Source organism: Haemorhous mexicanus, chromosome 13 (genome assembly GCF_027477595.1).
Source record: "Haemorhous mexicanus isolate bHaeMex1 chromosome 13, bHaeMex1.pri, whole genome shotgun sequence".
Taxonomy (NCBI): Eukaryota; Metazoa; Chordata; class Aves; order Passeriformes; family Fringillidae; genus Haemorhous; species Haemorhous mexicanus.
In genome coordinates, this window is record NC_082353.1 from 15086948 (window position 1) to 15112633 (window position 25686).

The 25686-nt window shown below is 49.1% G+C and overlaps 1 protein-coding gene across 3 annotated transcripts in view; it reads left to right on the plus strand.

Moving 5' to 3' along the window:
* Nucleotides 1-25686, plus strand: part of NTRK3 (neurotrophic receptor tyrosine kinase 3) — a 216243-nt gene that overhangs the window by 20571 nt on the left and 169986 nt on the right. For all 3 annotated transcript variants that reach the window (XM_059858550.1, XM_059858551.1, XM_059858552.1), the window contains exons 2-3: nucleotides 11802-11876; nucleotides 13129-13200. In XM_059858550.1, the coding sequence (XP_059714533.1) occupies nucleotides 11802-11876; nucleotides 13129-13200 (147 nt within the window). The remainder of the gene's footprint in view (nucleotides 1-11801; nucleotides 11877-13128; nucleotides 13201-25686) is intronic.

Consider the following 25686-nt stretch of genomic DNA (forward strand, 5'->3'; position numbering starts at 1 on the left):
GGAGCCACAGGGAGTTTTGGCCAGTGCTGCTATGCTCCACCCATACTGATGAGACCATTTCCATAGCAACTGCAGGATTGTTCAAAGGGGAGTTAGGGGAAAGATGTGAAAAGCCAAAACCAGCCCAGCTTAAAACCATCAAGGGCAGAATCTGTTGGTCAGTGTTTGGGGTGGGTGGGGGCTTCAGGAGATCTTGTATTGCCCCTCACCCAGAAGTTCTCTGGCTCTGTGTGTTTGTGTAGGTCCTTGTGTGCCAGGCAGTCCAAAAGGTGGAAATGGGAGCTGGTGCTTTCTTTGCACAGCTGGGGAAGGTTGGGATGCCCTCATGGGGCAGCTCTGCCAGGCTTTGGGGCTGGGAAGGGGCAGGAGTGTGCCTGGATGGCTCTGTGGGGGCAGCATGTGCTGCTGCTCTCGGGGGAACCATGGAGGATGTTGCAGCTGCTGATGCACAGAGTCATTTCCCAAGCTGATGGCATCACTGTCAGCAGGGTGATTTCAGTGCTGCTGGGGGCCGTGCCAGCTCAGGTGGGAGTCAGGAATGTCTCACACCTCTTCCTGCTTTCCTGTAGGGTCCAGAGTCCTGGGGAGGGAGCTATAGCTGTATTCTTTGTGCAGAGTGAGTTTTCCTCTCCTGATAACCTGCTGGGCTTGGGCAGTTTGCTTTGAGCATGGTCTGGTGCTGGGACACTCTGGGCCCTCCAGCTGCCCAGAAGCAGAAACAAAGTTTGAGTGACTCCTTGCAAAAACAAACAAAAAAACCCCCCAACATCTCCCTGGAGGGACTTGGTCTAATGATCTGCTCTCTGGCTTCAAAATTCTTCCATGACCCTCAGTGGCACCAGAAAGACACGTGTCCTGTTAAATGCATCTTCACAGCAAGTGCTGAAAGGCAAGCCATGTCAGGAGGTGAATAGTGACTTCCTTGCTCTCTGTCTCTCCTTAATTAATACTGAGCAGGACCTTTGGATTCCTCAAACACCCCTGTGAGGTTTTCTACCTGTCAGTTTAATGCCAGCCTCCTGGAAATCCTTCAGCAACAGGAGGCTATTTTCGGGAGCTCAAAGCTATTTGGCTCATCATATTTGTGCTCATCTCGTGGATGTTGTGATGTGTCACTGCTGTGGCCTTAAAACTGTGCAAAGCCCCAAGCCCCAGTGATGAACAACATCTCAAACGGTGCAGGGAGACCCTGCTAGTGCAGGGTGGGGCTGTCAGTGCTGGGGTGATGTTTGCCATGTGTTGGCCACACTGCAGTGGCTCAGGTTGTGTCCTCCTGCCTTGCTCGTGGTGTAAAACAAACTGGCAGCCAGTGCAGCTCAGCAGCAGTGTGTTTGGACAGTGGGAACTCAAGGGTTTAACTCACCTTTGGAGGTGGTGATGGAGGTGCCCATGCTGAGCAAAGGGCTGGGGCTTGGTTGAGGGGGGCTGGTTTTGGTGGGCTGAGAAGCTGCAAGTCAAGGTGCCAGGCAAGCAGAGGCTTCTCCATGGTTCAGCTATGCCTTTTTCTAGAGGAATGGCAGATTGAGCTGAGAGAGGAGATAGAAACTGTCCCAGGATTTGCTGTTTGTGCAGCTGGATCAGCTCTAACACAACAGCCTGGTTAGCAGTGTCTCTGGCTGTCAGAGTGTCTTCTGTAATATTTTTTCAAGGTGCTTTATTTACATTTAAAAGAACAAAGTAGAGTGCTGGGAGAGGAGCTTTTAAAATGTCTGTTGCCTCCCTGCTCTCCTTTCTCCCCCTCCCTGTATCTCCCTGCCTGTGTCATGTTTATAGGCATGCTGGTTTGCTTTTCCTTTTCAGAGCCAGCTGACTTCCCACAAAATACCTGTTATCCTGGGAAGCCTTGAGCTCTGACTCACCATGTCTTAATGAGTACATCCCCCTGCTCCTGAGTGATGCTTCTGTTCCTACACCTCTGCAATAAGAGCCAAGTCTGTGTGGCTCTGTGTGTGTGTGTGTGTGTCCCTTGCAGGAAAAGCTCAGTGGAGGGAAGGGAGAAGGTTGTCTTCATGCATTTTCCTGGGGAAAAGGGGACTGAGGCCTTCTCCTGGGTGATGGAGAAGCCCCTCCATTGCTGCTGGGGAGGGTGGGCAGAGCTGGCTGTGATTTATTTGAAGCGCAGATAAAAGCCTCAGGGGGTCACGGCAGTTGGCTCAGAAATAAACTGCATGGAGAATTTATCTGGTTCTTTGGCTTTATGGGGAGCAGCTGGAGGCTGAGCAGGCAGATCTGTGATGCTGTGGAGGTAACAAGGGCCTTGGAAAGTCTCCTTTCAGGTTGGAGACACCCTGCCCATGGCCATCCTGAGGGAAGAGGGTGGGAGCCTGGCCTGTGGCCAGCCCAGCTGGGCATTGCTGCCTGCTTGCTTGAGCTCCATAAACATCTGAGGAGCCAAAATGCTGGAGGATCAAAGTTCAGGCTCCTTAGGAGATGGTTGGGAAAATAAAAAACAAGCCAGCAGCCTCAAAGGAGCAGGATCCAAGTCCAAAATGATTGTGTCTCCCCTCCCCTTTCTTGGCCAGTGGCTTTCCCTGTGTTTGGGGTGTGTGGGAAAGCTGGAAATGGGATGAGTTGCAGTCTGGGGGTGGTGGAGCTATGGGGGAGCAGAGGAGGTCAGAGGAGGATGGGGGGCAGTGGGAGGGCCCTGGGTTTGGCTGCTGGATGTCCATAACTGTGCAGAGGCTGAGGCATCCTTCAGCACCCACGGTTTGAACTCTGGGCTCTGCTTTCTGTGCTGCTTTCAGGATCCAGGCATGGAATACTGCCCAAAGATGTGCACCTACATCAAAACAGGGTTAGAGACAAAGCTCATCAGGGTGTGAAACTCCCGAAATGAGGCTCACACAGTGGCTGTGGTTTTTGGGAAGTGTGCTTGTGGGTTTGTGTGGGTGGGTGGCAGCAGGTCTGGGTTAAGGACTGCAGCCCCTCCAGCCATGGCACTTGCACAGCCCCATTCCTGGCTCTCACATCTGCTTTTGCTGGACTCCTGTTCCTGTCTCCTCATTCCCAGTGCCATCGATCACAGTAACAGCCAGTTTGTGGGAGATTTTATTTTTCTCCTTTTCCTCCTCCATTCGTTTTCCTGTCTTCGAGCACAGCGTGAAGTGCAATGAGTGCATGTGGCTGGCAGTGCTCCCTTTTGGGTCCCAGCTGAGCTACTACAGCCTACCAGAATATTGTCTTGACCATCTCCAAGGCTCTCTGTCTTTTTGGGGGGTATCCTTTCTACCACATACTCTTTGGCACTGCTTTTTACCAAGAGTTATTCCTGCCAAGCTGAACTCTAGTGATCCAGTACCTTTAGTACATCTCGTAGTATTGCTAATGTGTAGGCACTGTGCTCCCCAGGGGAGAAACAGCTGCCTTTGGAGTAGAGCTTCACAGCCTCTTTTTGTCTGTATTAGTATAATAATATATTTATATATATGTATATATATGTGTGTATATATACCTATAATATATATGCATATATATATACATACATATATTTATTTATGTATTTATTTATTTATTTAAAATATAGTTTGATTTCTGAAAAGCCCCAGACCTGTTTGGAGATGGAAGTGTGAGGGAATTTGACTTCCAGTTTGAAATTGCAAGGAGAGTTTAATAAAGCAAAATGTGATTACTGAAGCCAATTTTGACCAGGGTGCTTCTTCCTCTCTAAAATGCCCTTTGATCTTTAAAGACCACAAAATGCTGCACACTGCTGGCTCTCCCTGCATATGAAATCCTACAGATAAAACACCCTTTCCTTTGGCATGGCAGGTGCTTGGAGAGCTGCTGGAAAGCAGATGCTCTTTTACTTTACATGGGTGCAGGAGCCCAAAGGGTGCTGCTTCACCCTGAGGTTTGTGTGGTGTAAAACTCCCAGGGGAAGGGTTTTTTCCTGTCCTTGGGTTGCCCTCCCATCCTAGCCAGCTGCATGGCTATTTTGGAGATGTGGTATGATTAGACATGCACAGGTTGATGTTAGCAGTCCTGAGCCAGGAGTCTCTGCTCCATATCCCCCAGGTCTTTGTCCAATGGTGGGAAGAACATATCTGGGCACAGAAGACTGGCTTTGTAGGTTCTCCCACCAGAGAGTAATAAAAGCAGTGCCCTTTTGGGCAAATATAATTGGTTTTGGCACTCAGAGAAAAAGGGGAGTGAGCTCTGGCTGATGCTGCATGTGGGGAGTGAACTCCCACTTTTGGTGATGATTCACCCAAGGTGTCTGTGTTTGTGTATTTATATTCATGTCTGCAGGACCAAACTGCTCATCCCATTTCACACCTTCTCACTCTAGATGGTGTTTGGGACTGTGCAGGGGTCAGATAGTTGTGGGAATAAATAATAAAGAGTTAGGAAGAGAGCCTGCAGGAGCTGTGAGGAGCCAAGGTGGTGGGCAGGGAGCTGGGGCTGGACCAGGAGCCCAGCCCTTACTCAAAGGTGCTTTTGGGGTGCTGTCCCCTCAACTCTGCTTCCTGTGCAGGAGATGCTGCAGCCCTTGGGAGTTTTGTCCTGAGGCTTTTGCACTGCTGCTTGTCTCTGATAAATGAGGTTTCTTCAGCATTTAAATTGCTTTGAACACCTCAGTCTGTGCTGGGGACCCCAAGGCTGCTCCCTCCCAGGACTAGATGAGTAATAGTGAATAGATATTGGGCAGGTATTTGTTGTTGCAGCAGCTGCACTGCTGCCCACAGCACTTCTTCAGCTCAGCTATCCTACTTTACACCTATTTCTTCCTTTCTGAAAGTATGTGCCTGGGAATAATTTCCTGCACTGAAGATCTCTGGATGCAGTGTCTGATAAGAGGAACATACTGCCTCCTGTGTGCTGCAGCCATCTGTCCATGCTGTGTCCAGGCAGCCTGCTGTCCTCTGGTAACACTGACACACTGTCCCTGAAAGGAATGCTCCCTGCTCCATAAGTCAGCATCCAGAGCTGGTGGGGGAAGCAGAGACTTGAGGAGGTGATAGAAGGAAACTGGTGCATGCACAAACATGGGGCAACGTGAGCCCTGAGAGGATCTCCTGTCTCTGGGACAAAAGCAGAGCATGAGGTTCTGGTGGCACTGGCTCTGCTGTCTGTTTTTTATGTCCCTATGTGTGTCCCTATGAGTGCCATGCAGGATGGAACAAGTGCAAAACCTGGGGAAAAAAAAAACCCAGACCTATTCAGCATAGCTTAAAGCTGTTTCTCAGGGCATCTTGCATTGTAGGGTGTCTCTATATGACAATCTTTTTAGACAGTGCAGCTGTAGCAGCTCTTCTGCACCCTGTGGGTGCTCCTGGCCAACCTGGGACCAGGCAGATGCTGTTGGGGCGAACATAAAACTTGTCTGGACTCATGTGAAAAGTGTTCTGTGGGGGAGTCCTCTCTGAATGCTTTGTGTCCTGTGACTTGCTTGTGGCACTCGGGTTTCTCCAGGAAGATTTTGGAGATGCCACTGCGCAGTGGCTTGTGGGGAGCTATATTGTTCCCACACCTTCCTCAGCTGGGGATTGGGAACTTTCTCCTTTGCTCAGCCCTCCTGGAAGGGTCTGGTTTGGATGGCTGGGTTGGATGCGGCTGGCCCATGGGATGGGGGCTGAGTGCATCCCTGTCACACTCTGCAGCCCCCACCTACCCTGGCACGACCTTGGCAGGAGCAGCAGAGCAGAGGGAGCTGTGTCACAGTGGTGTTTTATCATTGTTACCCTGACGAATCACAATTACACTGTGGAGTTATGCTCATAATTGTTTCTGCGAAGTTGCATTTGCTTTCTCTACCCCCCCTTTTTCCCACTGACCTCAAATTATCCTTAATGAGCTACTGCTGGGTGACCTTTCCATGCTTTTTGGGAAGGGGGAGACTGCTTTAAATGGGGAAAATGTTGTCCTTGTAAGTCTTTATTCAGCTGCAATTGCCTTTAAATTTCTGTTGCCAATTCATTTTAAAAGTTTCATATCGAGGGAATCAAGTTCTTTGTGCCTCTAGTTATTAAATTATGTGATAAGTGCCTTATAATATTATGAAAAATGTTTGATTTCTTTATAGCTTCCTCAGCCCCAAGTAGGGTGTGAGGGATGGATAAAAGGAGCGGAGAGTAGCCACAATGGCTGGGCTTAGCCCTGGGTTTTTGTGGGACCTGTGCCAAATTTCAGGGCTTCCCATCAACATCTGCAGCTTGGAGGAGGCAGCTCTTACTGGTCAAGGGTTCAGACAGGTCTTTCCTTTATTCCCACTGCAATCAAATTCACATTTGCATGGTCTGGAGCTGGCGTGCCAGGAGGTTTGTTTATAATGCTAAACATATCAGGTAATTGAAAGCTAATATGTCTGTCTGGATTGTGAGGTTTAATGTGCCTGGGTGACGAATTAATTTTCCTGTTGCACTACAAGAGAGAGGAGGCAAATGCTCTGCTTGCCTTCCCTATACATCTATCTATCTATCTATATATAAAATATGTGTGTGTGTTTTGGGGTGCTGCCTAGTTGCTGGTACATAGCTTATTCACTGCCCAGCATCCAAACACGTGTGATGGCACTTGCACAGCAGGGACATGTCACCTGCTCGGGCACTGATTGGAGCTGATGGCATCCTTGTGGGATATCCAGTTTGGGATAGACGCAGATTTGGGGAACATGTGTACACATGCTGTGTAGTACTTGGTGCTTGTCAGGTGCCTTTTTCAGCTGTTGACCACAATGCTTGAAAAGCTGAGAGAGATTAGACAAGTGTTGTACAGGGAGGGTGAAGGAAGGCCAGACACATTAAGTAGCCTCAAGTAAATTGCTTGGTAAATTGGTATGAGGCTGTTTCTTCACCTCTGCCTGGTGTATGTGGGGTGAAATGAGCCTGGCTGTGTTGGAATCCCAGTGGATATTCCAGTCTCCCTTGCAGTGTTGGCCCTGAGCTGGAAGGGGAGCATGTGGAGCTGTGCAGTCTCAAGAAGATGACACCAGCCTGTCATCTTTTTGTCAGACACAGGCACTCCTTCTGGGAATGACAGGAATTGCTGTTCCCACAGGTTTGTTGGCTGCCAGCACCCTTCCAGCAAGCAGGGCAAGGTCCTGGAACTTTCAAGACCTGCTGGTACCTAAACCCTGTGTGTCAGCGACCTAATGGTCAGCAAGGTCACTGATCTCTGTCTGTGTGATGCTGGGCCAAAGACACCTGGCTGCCTTGCTGGCTCCACAAGGGATCTGTCAGAGGGTTGAGATGCTTGCAAACTGCTGAGCTGACAAACAGGGCTTCGTGCTTCACAGGTTTGCTGTTAACTGGGACGCAGCAGAGCTGGGGACTGGCCACTGGTCTGGCTGCAGTGGCCTACATGGCTTTCAACAAGTTCTAAAGCATGGTTGCAGGGTTGGTGTCCTAAGGTTGGCTTTTGTCAGGCTAAGCCTATGCCTTCCTTTGGAAAGGCAGCTGATTTCCTCAGCAAAGAGATGACTTTGTGGCGAGAGGTTAATGTGATGCTGCACTACATCACAAGTGGTTTGTTTTTCAGAGAAGACACTGTCTGGCCCAGGTGTGCTAGGTAAAGTCTTGGTGGGAGGTGCTGAAAGATGAGAAGTGCTGAGACTTCTTGGAGGTGATGTTGGCTCATGCTTTTATTGAGATGCTGGGACAAGAGGCAGGAGTGTGCTCATGGGCTTTGCTGCTGGAGCTGTGGGGACACAAAGTCAGCTGAGAGTGGCCAACAGGAACAGCTGCAGCAACAAACCCAAGAGACACTGCAATGCCAAGTGGGGTGGATATAAATGTGGGTGTAACGAGGCTAGGAAATCATGTCTGTTGGAAATTACCTACTGGATGGAAATGTTGGGGGCCATCCTTAATAATGGGGTAAACACAAGCCTCCTGGCTGACGGGGCTGTGATAAAGGCCAGTGTGATCTCAGGCTGCAATCCTGGTCTTTTTCACTGTAACTGGGGAGCTGCTCGTGCTATTACACAAGTGAAATCTCCTGGAGGCTGCTCTGTGTTTCTGGTCACTCTTACTCAAGGAAAAGGGACTTAAACAGGCTGATAAAGCAAATAGCCATTTTCTATGTGTCTATCACAGTGTTTCCTCTTGCACTGATCACCAAGTGTGAGCATTAGTTGTGCTGGGTCTGAAATCAGAAACAAAGTAAGCTTGCTGCCAGGACTCTGCCTGAGCAATATATCTGCATCACTTCTGAGACGTGAGTTAGTGTCTCTTCAGGGCACTTGAGACAATTTGCCTTGCACTTCACAGGTACAGATGTGCTGCCTTAGAAGACCTGGCATCCTGTAGCTTGTAAATGATAGCTGGGTGGGCCTGGCTCCTGCTTGTAAAGGGGGGAGGAAGAAGTGCCAGGAAAGAAAAAGAGCTGCTTAAGCAAAGACATTTTTGACACAACAGAAAATGGATGTAAGTTGCAAGCGAGTATATTTGGGTAAGGAATGAGAGGTGCAGCATTTCAATCTGAGTTGGGAGTGCCAAGCCCTTGTTACTCCCAAGATGGAATTTGCTTGGTCTGTCGAAGATGTGGTATAACTCAGCTCTGCAGTGCAAGCAAGGGGACTGGGACCAGCAGGACCCTTCTAACAAACAAGAAGTATGAGAAGGAAGTGTTTAAACAAACACGTCCTACCCTCCATTCTCCACCCAGAAAATAAGTGAGCAACATCATCTGTGTTAGTGATGCACCTCATGTGGTCTCGATTAGAAGTTGGACGTGAGTCTAGGTGGGTCTGCATGTGGTGAGCTCCTCAGGATTTGTGAAGTATGGTCATGCTCCTGAAGCTATTGGGTCTTGCAGAAGAGCAGTTTGCCTTAGTAATAACTGAGGAATGCCACAGGAATATGTACTTAGAGATGTGCAGGGAGGAGTAAACTGTAGTCCACTGACTGTAATTCATACCTCAATGCCTGCCTGAGGCGACCAGGGCAGGGCTGGGAGCTGTCACAGCTGTATTTGGTGTGAACCAGGCACCCATGCTCCTGCGGGGTTAATGAACCGAGGTGGAGGAGGAGGGAAGGTCTCAGTCTACAGCAGCAAGTGGGAGGATACAGGATTTCTAGGGCAAGCAAACCCTGGAAGGGAAAGAGGGGGAGCTAGCTGAGATATTGAAGGACATGAGAGGGACTGAAGTTTCAGGGGTGGAGTTTCTCTGCTTGGTTGGTTTGCTTTCCTGTGCAACCACTGCCAATTTTACAATCACAGCTTGACTCCTTGAGCTTTCAGAATAAGATGCATTTCTGTTTTGTTTTTTAAGTGGGTTCAGGTGAACCCAGCCAGTGCAAAGTTACACTGTTCTTTCTAAAGCAATAGGAAACCAAAGAAAATATTTTTCCTGGTGTATCTTTGAAGTGCCTGTAAACCAAGACTGATTTGTCACTTCTAGGGGCAAGGGTACAACTCACGCTAAGTTGAAAAATCAGAGAGAAAGGGAAAAAGCCATTTCTGCAAATCCCTGAGAAGGGAGGTGTTTGTGTATTTTAAAGGACTCAAAGACCCTTGCTGACCCGTGCACCTAATTGTTACTTCCCTGCATTGCACTCTACATAAAGCAGCTGCTGGTTTGGGGGATTATCCTATATATGTGCGTGCGTGTGTTTTTCCACTGCTGTTTTTCTTGTCTCTCTGCGGGTGTGGTATGTCCATGTTAAGTAATGAACTAAAGTATATCTGGCTCAGGAAGCTCTTGGGCTTTGTTTGGGAGGCTGGAATACAATACAGGTCATGGATCTGTGTTTACAGTCTAGAGTTATGTCACTGGGGGGAGTGGGGGATGCCACGGGGAGGCCCCAAGACCCCCATGCACCAGTGCTGAGTCATAGGAAATTCACGCCTGGACATGTCACTGGGAACAAGCTCAGGTCTTTTTCTGTCTCTTCTTGAATGCTGCCCACATGGCTTTGAGTGTCAGGTCAAAAATAACCTTGACTTTTTTTAGCAAACACAATCAATAAAACAAGAGCCAATCTGGCCGCCGCCTCCTTCCCAGCTGTGGTTGCTCCGTAACTCCTGGCTCAGGGCTGTTCCATCCCTCCCTGAAGGTCATTGCTTGGATGCTGTAGCTGCAGCTTGCCCTGGTGGCAAATCAAGATCATCCCATTCCTCCTTCCCATGTCCTTTCTCTTGGAGGACCCTCACTTTGTTATGTAGGAGTTGCAGATAGGAAATGTTTTCAGCCTTTGTTTCTGGCCTTGCTCAGTTCTGCAATCTCATGGCCCAAAGCCTGAGCTGGCAGCCCTGCCTTGCCTCCAGAGTTTCACTGAGCTCTTGGATCCCCTGACTGACTCCTCCCAGTCTGTGTTTTGTTCTGGAAATGTTCACAGGGGCCGTAGACAATGGCAGGGAACACCAAGTGGCCGTGATAGTGTCCTGTTTCTCATTCTGTCTGGGACACAGGCAGGCTCAGCTGATGAGCAGGGCATTGGGGATGAACTGTGACTTATCCTGTCCTGCAGCAGCATGTGGAAGCTTGTGCTGTGTCCTTAACATAACCCCTCTGGGCATGCAGACAAATTGTGGAACATGTGGAAAGCAAAGGTGACTCTTGTGGGTTTCTCATTTCTTGGATCTATGTGGTGAGAGCAGAGAAATAAAAGGAGATTTAGTTCAGGCTTTGTGTTTTACTTTTTTTGAGATGGATGTAATTTGGGATGTGGCTCAAGTAGGTCCATGTATTTCCCTCATGCTAATTCACCTGTTCTTGTGCACGCACATGGCATAGAAAATGCTGGAGGAGGAATCTGTGGCCCCTGTGACTGCTCTGTAAGTGGTGTAAGGTCCCTCTTCTGCTCGCTCACCATGTGGGGTCCTGCAACCTTCTTGCCTAGAATCACAGCATAGTTCTCAGTGTTTTCTCATCGCTCCAACCCTTCATCACTTGGAGATGTTTCTCCTCTCCAGGGTCAAGTCCAAAGCCAACTATTGCATCAAGGCAGATGTGAGCTTGGGTGCACATGTTCAGAGACTTCAAAGTTGGGCTTCTTTCACATATTGTCTGAAGGGACCTGCCAGATGTTTTCCCTCTCTCAGCTGGCTTTTAGAGAGGACTACCTCCACCTGCTTCTCAGAAAAGACCCTCTTGAAAATGTTTGTGTTCCTGGTGGGAGGGTGTCTGAGTTTAATCTGGGAGACCGCCAGAACTGGTTGAAAACTGCCTGGGAAATGAGGACTGAACTCCTTTCACACCACACAGCATTGCAGCCTCTTAGCAGAGGCTGGTGGCCACAGCCAGGCAGCCCCACTGCTGCCAGCATCACTCCTGTGCTGCTGATAACAGGGGACCCTGTTCTCTGGGGCTGCTGATCTGTCACCTTCCCCCGCCTCTAATATTTACTGAAAGTGATCCTGCAGTGACAGATCTATTTCTGTTTTTGTTCTCTGTAACATACCTGCCAGACTGCCCCAGGCGACTGAGGAATTTGTAATAAAGGCAATGTTTCCAAACTGAGCGTGGTGCTCTCCTGCCAGCAGCATGTCCAGCCAGCAAAGGCTAGGAGCCTGTTTATCCACCCCGCTTAGAGACTGGATGAATATATGACTTTTTTTTCATTTAGGCACTAATTTTTTTGTTGAGAGGTTTTATTTGCTTTCCCTCTTTTTGCACGACCCATTTCAATTGTGACTTTGTTCACTGATATGTGTGCAGGGAGGGGCAATGACTTGGGCAAGGATATTCAATGGCTTGAAACTGTGGGTGAACCCATGTTATTCGACTTTTCCAAAAGGCTGGGAAAACAGAATGGGGCTGGGTGGTAGGGTATCACATCCTCCCTCCGTGTGCTGTCCCTGGCATGGGCTCAGCAGCCATCTGGTTGTGCCACAGCTGAGCCTTTCCTTCTTCTCCACAGACACATAGAGAACTGGAAGAACTTGCAGACACTGAACGCCGTTGACATGGAGCTGTACACAGGACTCCAGAGGCTGTGAGTATGTCCTGTGCATTGGGGAGGGGAATGGGCCTGGGCAGCCTCTTCCTGCCAGCAGAGCCATGGCTTCCTTCCCTCTGCAGCCCCCATGCTGCCAGTTTAAGCTGCTGGATCTGCTGTGTTTTGCTATGGGAGTCCACAAAATGGAGATGAAATGCCTTTTGGTCTTGGCTGGGTCTGTGAGGAGGAGGATTGCTAGCTCCTGACAGCTCTGTCAACACACATTAGCCCTGACCTCTCCTCTCCCCTGCTGTTCTGGTTCTGGGCTTGTGTGTTGCTCTGACTCATTCCAGCCCCACAATGTGAAATTCCAGCTGTCTCCACCAATCCTTCATTGCTGGGCTGTTGGTCCTCATTTAGTGCAGTTACCATCATGGTTGTGCTGTGCAGGAAGGGAATTGCATCTCCCTGCACAGCTCTCTGAGCATAAAGAGAGGTCAGTTTTGTGCGTCACGGAGGGGAAACTGAGGTCCATGGGGTTGAAGGGACTTTGCATATGCTTGGGAAGCCTGGCCAAGCAAGGATGCCAGCCAGTCTCCTAATTCGCCCTCCTACATCCTCTGGATCTGTGAGCACCCTGGGTGCTGCATGTGTGAGATGCAGAGTGTTGCTCAGGGCTAATCAGAGACTCTAATAATGTGTTTCACTGGGAGCTTTACATTAAGTACAGCTCCCATATGGGCTGGAGGAGCTGTATGGGGCTGAGCATTCAGTAACCAAATTCCAGCAAGCTGTACTTTTAACACACAAAACCCTCGTAAGCAGGCTGGCTGTTGTTCTCTCCTCACGTAACAAAGCAGCAGAGACAGCAGATATTTCCTGAATTACAGAACATGCTGAGCTGGAAGGGGTCTACAAAGATCATCAAGTTCAACTCCTGGCCCTGCACAGGACCATCCCCAATAGTCACACCACGTGTTTGAGAGTACTGACAAATCCTGGTTATAGTACTGATAGAGCTTTTCCAAAGTGGGCTGTGAAAAGGATTATTCTGCCTTCAAGATCCAGAATTCCCTATGGAAAATACCCTTCTTTATCAGAGCTGCAAGCAGCAGGGTTTCCTCTTTGGTATGAAGATGGGAGATGACTTTTCTGTGGTTAGGTTTGCTGTGCAGTGCTGCTTGTGGAGATGGAGGGAGAGCAGAGGAGCAGGAGATGGCCTGTGCTACCCCAGCAAGCCTTGGTGGATGTGGGAGCAGAGCAATTGTCTGCCTTGACTCCATGGCTGCCCTTCTGCATCTCTCCACAGGACAATCAGGAACTCAGGACTACGAAACATCCAGCCAAGAGCCTTTGCCAAGAACCCCCACCTGCACTATATGTAAGTGCCAATGGCTCCTGTCCCCTTTTGCCTCTTCTCCCTGTGGAAATGTGGTTCCCAAGGTGGATCCCCAAAGTCCCTGTGGGGGACTGCAAGGAGAGGGAAGGGGAGTGCTGATGGGGAAGGGAAAGGGCAGGAGATGGAAAAGCAAACTGCACAGGGAAGTGGAAAGGGCTGCAGTGCAGGATGGGGAGGGCTCCTGCTGGGAAGCTGAGGGGTTTGGGTTCCTAATGACTGCCCTGGCTCTGGTGGCAGCTCTGATGAGTGCAGCATCATCACAAGCCCCGTGGTGATGCTGCACATTTCCCTTTCTGCTGAGTTCCGCTGAGTCTGGCTGCCCACCCCAGAGCAGAGCCAGAGCCTGCCCTGCTCGTTACTTTTTAACCAAAGGCTGCTTTTCTGACACAAATCCTGGGGTATGGAGCTGCCAGCTCTGCTGCTAATTGTTGACTTCTTAAACTGGTGTCTGCAGGGGTGTGGGGTAGGGATGTTTTGTGCCAAAGAGGCTGGAGCCCTGCTATCCTGGGACATCGCACAAGTGTCCAGCTGCTGGGGCACTGTTACCTGGAGAGTGGTGTCTCAGGGAATTTCCACATCCTTGAGGCCAAGTGCACTGGTTTCTTTTCCAAATGTGTATTTACTTTTCCCAAGGTGATAAAGAAAAGCCTGAATTCCAGGCCACTGTGCAAGGTGCTCAGTGGGCTTGAAATAGTTTGTCCAAGTGACTGTGTCCAAGATCAAAGCCCTCTCTGCTCCACTGTAGATATGAAAGGTGAAAAGGGTTTGGTGAGAGGCCCTGGCCTTGGGCACCAGCTGATGGGCTGAATGGGAGTGTTTATCCCTGCTTTTTGGAAAGCAGTGCTAGTGGCTTCTTCAGTGAAAAAGTGCATTCATTTGAGTGTGTGGGTGCATTGGGCCATCGGTACAGACTCGTTCCTGGGGCAAGGAGATGGATGCGACCTGCAGAGCAGTTGTCTTGTGATGTCTGCTCAGAGATGATGTGAACTGAGAAACCCCAAAAGCTTCCTTTTTGGAAAACCATTTACAGTTGCTAAGTGACAGTAAAGTACTTGCTAAATAGAAGATCTGCAGTACCAAAGGACATGAATAGTTGAGGGCATTGTGAACACAAACTGAGCCTTTTTGAGCTTCAAGAATTGCATATTTTCATAATAAACCCTCGTTAATGCTGACCACTGGGATATTCCTGATTTTTGCTCTTTGTTATTTTGATTTGTAGCATTTGTTTTGTGTTTTCTGTAGTTGTTTGTTCCTGGGAAGCAGTTCTCTCTGAACCATTCTGAATTGATTTCTTTTTTTTGATGGTTGTTTGTCAATTGTGCAGTTGCTGTTTATGTATCTAGCAGATAAAATGAATAACATTTGATTCCTGATGAAATTAGTTTGGATGTCGTAGGAGTTTAGAAGGCCATGTATGCTAGCTTTGAGGCTGAACATGCCATTAATGTGTACACAGGCAATTGTTGCTGCTTTTCCCCAAAGTGTTTGTTTTTGTCTTTTGGAATTACTTTTGTGAGTGGAAAAAACCCCGCATCCATCTTCTGTCAAGAGTTAGGATTGGTACGTGGTGATGAAATATGTGTTTGTTTACTGCTTGGGCCCTGTAAGATTGATCATGTTCTTAACATCTTTCTTTCCTTGCCTTTTGGAGCTCCAGGCAAGTAAGTACATTATTTGCTTAGTGTTTGCCAGTGGGTTTTGATGCTGTTCCTGGGGCTTGGCAGTGTGGATGTTCCCCATGAGGGATGCTGGATAGCTGAGGATGGGAGACCTGGGCTTGCAGGGCTGGTGGCCCCCTGCTGCTTCCCAAAGGCTCTCAGACCATGATGCCTTTGATGCTCCCTTGCAGCCAGGGTGTCTGGTGAGGCTCTGCAAAGCCTGGCAGGTGCCTGGTGCCACCTGGGATCCCCTCCATGGCCTCAGCACTCTGCCAGCACATCAAGATGCCTCCCTGGAAGCTCAGCTCAAAGGCCTGACATTTTCTGCAGCCTCTGCATGTAGGAGCCAGGGATAAAAGGATTAATGGAAATGTCACTCTGCTGTAAGTCTTGGGCTGCTGTAGTGAGGTACAGGAGAGGATGGGAGTGAAGGATACTGTCCCAGTCCTCTCGTGGTGGGGCTGTGTGCAGGGCTGGGACCACGGGGTGGTGCTTAGGGCTTGTTGAGTCACTGCTACACATTCTTGCTGCCACTCTGATTTTCTTTCTCCTTTGGTGGTTGTTTGGGTGGTTGCTGGTGGAGCTGAGTCAATAAGAAGACAAATATGTCTAATAAATGACAGAGTGGCTTCACTGCCAGGGAGGGTTGGCACAGGGTGGTGGGGACCCCAGACTGGACCTTTGCAGGGTGTTACAAGCTGGGTCTGAGCAGGTTTTTTTTCACTTGAAACTTACGTACAAATTCTGAGGTCTCAAAAGCCTTTTTCCACCCCACACATGCCTGCCTTCCCCTCCTGGGTTAAATTGAAACTTCCTGCTGAACTGAGGTTTTTCCCAGTGCCTTTCATCAAGGTTTCCTCCTCTCAGATGGGCCAGATAGCTCTGCCTTCTCCCAGCAGCATCTATTTCTGGCCCTTCCTCTGTGCACGCGCTCGTCTTCAGACCCCAGCTGTGCAATCACAAGCAGATCACTTATCCCAGCTCTAATTGCAGGAGCTCAGGTTTGTGAGGGTTTGGGTGAAGCTTGGCTTGGTTTTTTCCCCTTCCCCACCACAGAGTCAGGGAGGAAAGGTGGGAATCCATGAAGGGGATTTTCAGCATTCAGCTGCTCAAGTGGTGGACCTCAGATTGCTCCAACAGGCAGGGTCATGCCAGTACTTTTAAGGTTTGAAATTAGCTGTATTAAGTGCAAGGGGTTTGAGGCTGATGTAATCAGTGGAGGAGCAGTGGGTGACTGTGAGACAGAGGTGTGAATCTAGAAATAGCTTTGGTTTCCTCTCCCTTCCCCTTGAATGGGGACAATTAGGGCTCATGGCTGGTCTGATCATTGGTGATGTGAAGCCTGTCACTGCTATGGAGACAATCCAAAATACAACAGTGGGTTTTGCAGCATGGCTCTACCTCTTCTGCTGGTGGTTGGGCTGAGACAGTTCAGTCCTTCTAAAACAAATACTGGCTGGGTGCTAAATAGGGGTGGATGCATGTCTGACCCAAGCTGGATATCTTCCAGTGTCGGGTACCCCTATTGGAGATCATCTCACTGGGAGAAGTTGCATTGGTGGGTTCCTGGTCCAATTTCCGTGCATGTTTGACAGCCCTTTGGCTATTACAGAGATGGTCCTGGACAATCTCATGCCCTGGATGTGAGGACCAACAGGTCTAGGCTGTGGAAGACTGAGCCTTTGTAGCCAAGGTTTCTGGGTGTTAGTGGTAGCAGGTGATGCAGCGGAGCAGAGGAAATGTTTGTGTTGACAGAAAACCTCAGTCTTTGGCTTGAGGCTGTACAAGAAAACTCTAGGATGGTATGGTTCCTAAATTTGAGAAATGTAAACCACCTGAATACATATTTACTGTGCTGCTGTGTTTAGCACAGCTTAGTGAGGGAAGAGCCCTGCATGTTCTCGCTCTCTCTGTCTTCATAATGACACTGGAAACATTTGGCCAATTTATTTGAACTTGATAGAGGGTTACAAGTCAGGAGTTTATCAACTTCCTACACGTATCATGAAACCAGGCAGAGTAAATCCTTCCTTGTGGGGAAGGATTCAGCATTATCATGTTCCTTGTGAGGCACTGGGAAGTCCACAGCAGAAATGAGCTTCACAGTGCTCCAGGAACTGGTGCACAGGGGAGAACAGGACTTCCACTGGCTGTGGGACAGTAGAGCAGGCTGTGCCTACAGCCAGACAAGTTGATATTTGCAGTGTCTGAGTCACCCTTTCCAGGGAGCAGCTACTTGAGAGGCTGTGATTCCCTCAGAATGTTTTCCTGGGCGGCTGCGTACTCAACCAGCCAGTCAGGAGGCACTGCCTTGTATTTGCAGAGGTAATTGTGCACACCTTATTTATTGTGTAGTAAAGAAAACAAATTAAGGCTGTGTAATTACAGAGACAGGCATGCTTTTAAATAAGGCTTAAGTAGTCAGATTTCTATTTAGAAAATTAATAATTACCATTTCAGTCTGCATCAGAGACTCTTTTTAAACTGTCTTCTAGAGGTTTATACATGCTCAAAATTAGTTTGTGGGCCAGCCCAGACACAGCCTCTATCAAAGAGCACTCTCTCAGTGCTGCCTGCCAGGGTGAAGACAGGGTTGAGGATCAGGCTTTCCCTTCCAGGCTTCACCCAAAGGTTTTAGAGATGGTGACCCTGGGCTGGCTCATGCTGTGTGTAATTGTTTTTTTTTTGAGTATGGTGTGGTGTTGTGGTCAGATGACCAGCTTCCCAGATGTTTTTATCACTGTGATCATGTCGGTCCCTTTCTCCCCAAAATGAGGACTGGGGAATAACTGGAAGGTGCTGGCAGGAATGCTGCAGGGACATGCTTTGTCTGCTGAAAGACTGAGCTGGATGATCCATGGGCTTCTTTTCATGGGCAAATTTGAGCTGTGAATAATCTGGAGCTTCCCAGAATATCCTTTGTAGGTTGTGGTGTTTTCTGAGGATGGGGTTGGCTTCAGTGTTCTGGTTTGGTTCAAGGCAGTTGTGCAGTGTCAGGTGAGCTGGTACCTTGGTACTGAATGTAGTTTGTAGCTCTGGCATGGGGATTCCCAGAGTTACGTTACAGGCTTAGGTTTACATAAGAAAAACACAAGGCTGCATCCCCTGAAAATTAAGGGGGCTGAGGTAGTTTGAAGTTGGTGTGTTACTTTCTGTCCTCTTCAGTGCTGTGTCAGGACAGGACTCATAGCACTCCAAAAACTGAGGCCTGTGTGCTTTCAGAGGGCGGCAGGCAACCCTCTGCAAGGCTGGCAAGCTTCACTTTCTTTGCTCTGTGTGTCTGGGAGATTGATTGAGATCTTACACTAAATAAAGAAATAAACAAATAATCAGATGCTGAATTATTCCAAGTGGAACACTGTTTCCTCTTGGTCATGCCTTGAGGGTCATTTTTCCCCTGCTCAGAGTTAATAATCTGTTGTCTTGCTCTGAGAGAACCATTCTTGGATATGAATTAGGGTTAAACTCTCTCTCTCTTGCTCCATTCCACAACCAGCTTCAGGCCCTGTGCCTGCCTGCAACCCTCCACTTGATTCTGGATGTCCTGTTAGCCTTCTGCCTCCTTCCCGATGGTTTCTTCCTGCTTTGTCCTTCCACCACTGCAGTGCTGTCACACCCATCCTGGCAGTCTCCTCCTAACCCAAAGTGTTGTGTTTTAATTGGCCTTGATTTCCCATCCCTCTCCTGAATCAATGCAGCCTCACGAGGCAGTGGCTACCAGCTGGGCACAGTGTATGACAGTGGGTGAGCTCTTAGTTCACTGGGAGGATGGAGCAAAATGCATTTGCCCAAACCACCTTCTTGATAGTTTAATGTGTTTTGTTTCGCATTTCCTAAATAGGAGTTAAATTTCTCTTCATGAATATAGGCAAAATAAGAAGTATGAGAAAGATTTAAACAGCCTTTAAGTTCTATTAGGTGAATATTCCTTCACTATCCCAAAGCAGGCAGCAGCTTGGCTACCTTTTGATTCCCATTTGTACTCTAAGGATGTTCCTGCTCCAGCCCCTTCCGAGATCAAATCACTGTGCTGCGATTAACTTAGGGAGGCATTTTCCCCCCATATGTCTCCAGCCCTATAAAATTCTGGGCATGCCTACAGCACAGCCACTAAAATAAACAGCTGTAACATCTCCTCTGCTTCCATAAACTTCCCTGTTTTCTCCCCATCTGCTTTGTCCCCTGGATGCCAGTGTAGAGCAGGTCCTTGCTGATATGCTAATCGGCAGCAGGGGTTTGATGGCATGTTTATTCCCAGTTTCCTGCCGCAGGTGACTGATAAGCAGCTAACTGCAGCTTCTCCTTTTGCTGCAGTAGCAGAGGTAGGTCCTGCATTTTACCAGCCATTGTGCACAAGGCCAGAGGAGAGACCAGCTCCCTGCAGGACTGTGGCTTCCCTTCAGGCTGGGTTGAAATAATTTGACCTGCATTGAGAGGGCTGGGTAACTAATTCCTGGCTGCAGGCTGCCTTGCTGGGCTGTGGAGAGGGTTTATTGTACTGTGATAGAAAGGGGAGCAGTGAGTTTGTGACTGATGCACTCTAGTAGGACCTGAGAGTTTCCAACTCAAGCACTTCATGTTTCGTGCCAAGATTTGTCCTGCTTCAGTTCCCCATCTTAAAACCTGGAATAACATTTATTTTCTCTGCTTTTATTTGATCTATTTGAGGCAGAACACCTTGTATGATTTCTACTGAAACCTGGCCTTGAGTTGTGGGATGCTGTTGCAGTGTAAGATCAGTTACAATAACTCTGTCACAATAAGTTTTGCATATTTGGGTTCTTATGTAATGTCTATGACTCTGGAACCTGGGCTCTCAGGATTTCACTCTGCATTTGTATCTCATTCCTTCCTTTGAAATGTTGAGATGATCTTTCCAGTTACATTGTGAGAGTTATTTCCCTTTCTGAAATTTGATCAATTGTCTTTTGACTGACATATGAAGCTGTGGTTTTTGGAAAGGTCCTGTTTTTTCCCATCCACTCTTTAAAAAAGTCTGCAGACAGTGCTGGGAATGTTTAAAATGAAGCTGTTCCTACAATGATGTGGGGTTTGTTGTTTGTATGTTTTTTTTTGTATTTTTTGGTTGGTTGAGGGTTTTTTTGTTCGCCTTTTTTTTTCTTTTTTGCAAGACTGGAGTCAACTGTGAACTTCAGACAAGTTGGTATGTTTGGGGGAGTCAGCCTCTGACCAAGTCTTTGCTGTGCAACACTGGCCTGATGGATGTCTTGTGGTGAACTTCCCCTCCAAGAGAGGCACAACATTTCTCTTGGCTGTGATCCTGAAAACGAGACCTTGGTTAAACCTCACCACTTCTCTGAGACCACCAGTAGCAGAGATTGAGCTGATTTCTGGAGATTTGGGCATGACATGGAATGGATCTTGTTTCTAGGCTTCTGAGATCACTGCAGCTCCAGAAAGAACCTCTGACTGTCCCTCGTTTCCTCCCCAAACCCTGTGCTGCAAAGCAATTTCTTACCTGCCTGTTCCAGTGTGAGAGGGGCTGCAGAGGGAAGAGGAACCCTTCCTGGGAGGGGGCACCTGAGGATATGGAAACCTGCTCAGGAATGAACAGTCATGCCAGGATGAGTGGAAGTTTAGTGACCACCAAAGTTATCTGTCCTGAGATTTGTCTTTCCATGATCCTGGTTTACTAACAGTATGATTACAGGGCTGGTTTTCCCTTTTTGATATACTGGCAATAAGCAACAGGGCAGAAAAATAGAAACATTAAAATCATATGGTATTTGAGCAATAAGATACGACAGGGCATGAATGATGGGACATTAATTCATGATGGTGTGTGACAAGGCAGGAATTTAAATGTCATAAGTTAGGCAGCCGCGAGTTTTATAGGAATTATAAAATTTTATTAGAATACTGGTCAAAGGGTGGAGTTTCCCACCAACCCCTCCCCTTATTTGTATTTGGGAAGGGATGAATTGTGAATTCCGTCAGATGTAAGAGACTGGGGGGTGTTTAGAGGGCTGCCAGTGAGAGCCAGAGGTGTGTCTCCCCAGGGAGCTGTGGGTGACCGTGTTTCATGCCTGCTGTCCTCCAGCACGCCTGAAGCCATGCTTGGGCATTCCCGAGGCTGCTCCCCAGGGAGCTGTGCTGGTGCCCGGTGCCCTGCGCCCCGCGGGGCCGCGCTTCAGCACCACGGACAGGGCCGGCGGCTCCTCCCGTCCCTCCTGCGCCCGTCCCCTCTCCCTGCAGCCGCCTGGCCTCTGACCCAGCTCCCGGTCTGTGCTGAAGCCTCCCGGCTTCCCTGCCCTCCCTGGGTTTGCTCCCTGCCTCTTCTGCCCTTCTCTTGGAACAAACTCCTTCACCTTCCAGCCCAAGCCTGTGCTTTCCTGGCTGCAGCTGCAGGCTGGCTCAAGGCATGGGGTGGGAGCTTGCCTGTGGGGTGCCCAGGCTGGTTTCACTGTCAGCAGTGTCTTTTTTCTTCCATCTCTCCTGCTGTGCAGCCAGCCTGCCCAGATGCCTCTTTGACAGCTGCAATACCTGCAATATCCCTGGAAGTGCTCAAGGCCAGGCTGGATGGGTCTCTGAGCAGCCTGACCTGGTGAAAGGTGTTCTGCCTATGGCAGGGGGTTTGGCACAATGTGACCTCCAAGATCTCTTCCAACCCAAGCCTCTCTAGGATTCTGTGAATACAAACTTTCCGAGCTGCAGTGATTCCTGGCACTGACTGTGCTCTGCAGCGTGAATGGATTTGTTTTGCAGCACCACTACCCAGCTGCTGTCTGGGGGTTTCTCACATGAGTAGTTCTCTAGGACATCTGCCATCCAGCCTCACTGCAACCACAATCCCTGGGCTTTGGCTGAATGTTTGCTGTATCCAGTTGTGCGTGTTGATAATTGTGGGTAATTTGCTGTCTCAGAATAATGAAGGAATGCCTGCTGCACTCTGAAGCACTCAGTGCTTTGTGGTGATTAGTCTTTTCATTGGAAAATATTCCTCACAGTGACCAGCAAAAGATACTTCTTTTTAAGTACGTAATGTATTCAGAAGAATGGGTAAAATGGAACTTTTGTGTGCAGACATTCCTGTTTATTTTGACAGAGTTAACTGTCAAAGGCAAAGCGTGTTTCTGCTTTTGGAGTGGTTATAAGTGTGGAGTGCAGCAAGCAGGCTTCACTGGGCTCTGCCTGGATTAAGTCACCCTGTTCCCCTCAGCCCAGCAATCCTTGGGCTGTCAGGAGGCACATCATGCCATGGCTCAGCTGTGGCTGCAGGCAGGTCTCTTCTCAGAGCACGATTCCTCCCTGTGTGCTCAGGTGCTGCAAACAGGTTTTTGGGCAGAGGTGCTCCTGTGCCTGTGCTCAGGACACAGGTGTGTCCCAGGCACCTGCTGTCTCCCTGTTCCCCATGCCCACCCCACAGACACTGGGGGAAGGCAGCAGCCTGGGTGAGGCAGGTCCTGCTTGCTGCTGTCTGTCTCCCAAGCTGTTTCTCTTGTCATCTGATGAGGTGTAGCTGGAGCACGTCAGCCTCACCTCCTGCTGCGGCCAGGAGCTCCGCACAGCATGGGAGATGGCAGCTGCCATCTCTGCTGGCTGATGGCATGGGCCCTTCATTTCCCCTGTGCTCACCTCCCCCTGCCTGTCCCCAGCTCTGCTCCCTCGTGGTGCCCAGCTGCTGCTCCCACTGCTGGGGCTGCAGGTAGCTCTGTTCCCTGCCAAGGTGGGGCGAGTGCTGCAGGCTAATGGCAGGCTTTCTTTTCATTAGCTGCTGTAAACACAGGGCTCTGGCAGCAGCCTGCTTTTCTGAGCCCAGGAAGACCATTTTTCCTTTTATCTATAATTTAGTGAAGTGTCAAGCCACAGAAGTTTTAATGATAATAAGCAGCAGAGGAAATTTATTTATTCGCTGCAAAGGTGGATTTCGTTCCAGGGTTGGTTTTTTTACACTTCCCTCACAAGAAATGTTGGCTGCTCATGCAGCCTCACTCCCAGTGTGTCCAGGCTACCTTCCCCGAGAAGCTCAGCACTACAGTTCCTGCTTGGCTAAATGGCTTTCCAACCCCTCTCCCACGCATGACACTGGGGCCAAGCAAACTGGGAAAGGAGGAGCAAGGAGAATATAGTGAGGTATGAGTATTCTCATGTGCTTGCTGAGGTGTAATGGGATTCATGAGTTTCCCATCTTCCTCCTGTTGCTGTGCATCTCTTACATCTGCTTCCCAGACCAGCCTCTGGGATAGATTTGACTACTGAGGAAAAGCAGGGAAGGGCTTTTTTTGGGATGACATGCAGTGCTTGCCTTCTGTCAGCCGATGAAGGTGCCAGTGCTGACTGCAGATAAAAAGTGGATTGATGTCATATGGAGGGACCAGGGCTTCTTTCTGAGGTTCAGGAAGGCAGAGAGTGGAACTCTGGGCTGGCCAAAGAGGAGCAGGGGATGGGATGAGTCTGTGGCAGGGACAGGGGCCAGGGTATGGAGAGAGATGGTTACAACAAGGAGCAAGGAGTCTTTAGGGAAGACATGGAGAGCAGAAGGGGGTTGGGGTGTAGGAGAGGTGACAGGGAAATGGATCTGGAGAGGAGGGGGAGGATTGACTGGGGTAGGGAAGAAGCACGTGTGTGTGGGAGATCTGAGGGTGGAAGCAAGTACAAGGGAGAAATGGGTTTCCTAGGAAATACGTGGGAACTGTGCCTCTGAATTAACCAGAACCTTCCTCACCCCTTTCAATGTGGCTTTGGAGGCAATATTAGAATCTTCCTAATTATTTTTCTTGGACGAGTTTTGCTATCCTGATGATATTAATTATTCTTAAAGGTCAACAGCACTCACTTGAATCCCCTTCTGTTCTATCATGTAATCAGTTAATTAATTGGAAACCATTTAGCAGAGTCTGCCGAGAGCTTAGCCTGCCGTATGCCCTGTTGTTTTGCTATTGCTGGAGATATATGTATATATAGTTTTGTATTTACACCCCTTCCTTCCTTCAGAGGCTCTGCAGAGCTCTTGCTACCATCCCAGTGCATCCCAGCCTCTGGCACTCTTCCCTGAGTCAGGAAAATTGGGGCTTAGGCCCAGCTGTTAGTTTTCTCTTTGCTAACCCCTTCGAGGTTATTCAAGGCTCATTGATTTCTGGGCATGTGAGTAGGTGGGGATATTTGAATTTATATATTTTTTTAAATATAAATTTGATTTAAGAGCCCTCTAACAGCTGAGATCACAGTCCTTGTTCAGGAGGAAGAGGGAGGACCAGAACCTGTCCCAGCACATCTGTGCTCAATAAACTGACATTGAGGCTCTTGTGTGGACCTCGTCCAGCTCTCCCAGTGTCTGCCTGGGCATTTGGAGTGACCTCCCAGCTGGGTGGTGTCTCTGTTGAGCACCTGTCCCTATTGCTCCTAGGATGTTCATAGAACAATTAAGGTTGGAAAACCTCTAATATGATAAAATTCCAATTACAGTGTACTCAGAGATGCTGGGAAATGCCCTGTGGGCATCACTGTCCTTCCCATGCCATCCCCCCAAGCTGTGCCTTGCCACAGCTCTGAGCTCTTCCCACATGCAGGGCGATGGAGTTGGCTCTGGGTTCACTGGAAACCCGTGAGCAGGAGGCATTCCCTGGTTGTTCCCTGTTCCCAGCTTGAAGAACAATGCAGTTTGAAGCAAACAGGGTTGGATAAACCCAGCCCCTTGCTGGAGCTGGCAGCTGGCAACCCTTGTCCTCAGCCGGCACGCATCTCCTGTATTACTTCTGCATGCCAAAGCAGGAGGAAAGCCCAGTGTGCAGTAATATTTCAGTCTAATGGATCTAGAATTGCTGCAGTTTGGGGCAGAGGAGATGAGGTGGGGGCAATGAAGCCCTGAGGACCTCTTGGCTGCAGGAGGGCAGCTATGGGGGAAGGTCTTGCCTGCTGCAAGTTGATTTTTCTGTTCCTTGAGCAGAAGACTGGCCAGTTCTGTGGATGCTGCTGGACTCTGCCCTGCAGGGAAACTGGCAGGCAAAGGGAAAGCAACTGCAGGGCTGACCCAGCTTTTAACCTTTCCTCAAGTCCTCTGAGAGTCCAGATGTCTTTGGAGAAGAGCAATGGAAACTGCACAGCACAAGGGCAAGATGAGTGTAGTGCAGAGGGCCAGATCCCTGCATCTGCTCTGCCTCGAGGCACAGGGGACAGAGTGACCCACATCTGGTGATGCCTTCCCATCTATACCGTGTGCTGAACTGAAACTGTGAGCAGCAGTAAACTCTGAGGGGTGATTTGTCTCTGAACAAAGCTTTATGTAGCTGGGAGATGTCTCAGAAGAGATGACTTGGCGGGTGTGCAAGTGTCATGGGGTAGGAGATGGCCTTTAATTAAAATTGGGTTGGGTTGAAGGCAGCAGCAGGACGTGGCTGCTGCACTGCAGAGGCACTGGGAGGAGAGGTCTGGGACAGATGTGCTGCTGGCAATGGCTGTGGGAGCCCTGTGACAGAGGTGTGGTACCTTAATGCCTTCCCACTTGCCCTGCAGCTTTTGTTTTTTTAATGCTTTTCTTAAAAGAACAATGCAGGAGACCAGCCCTTTCTGCCTCCCCCAGCCCTATTTCAGTGTGAGTTTGAAAATCAGGGACCTGAAGCTGAGAAATGTGGAGGGCTTGGTGGTTCCTCCCTCCAGCAGCACACCTCCAGGAGCAGTGGTGTGCATGTGGAATGGCAGGGTCTCTTCTTGTGTGTCACCCAGCATGGTGCCTCTTTCCTCTCTGGTGCAGGGTGCTCTGAGTTTGGGAGATTATTGCAGGTTCTGACTGTAGCCCTAGAACAAAAAATAGTTTGTGGGGAATGAGATGATTATGTCATGGGACATG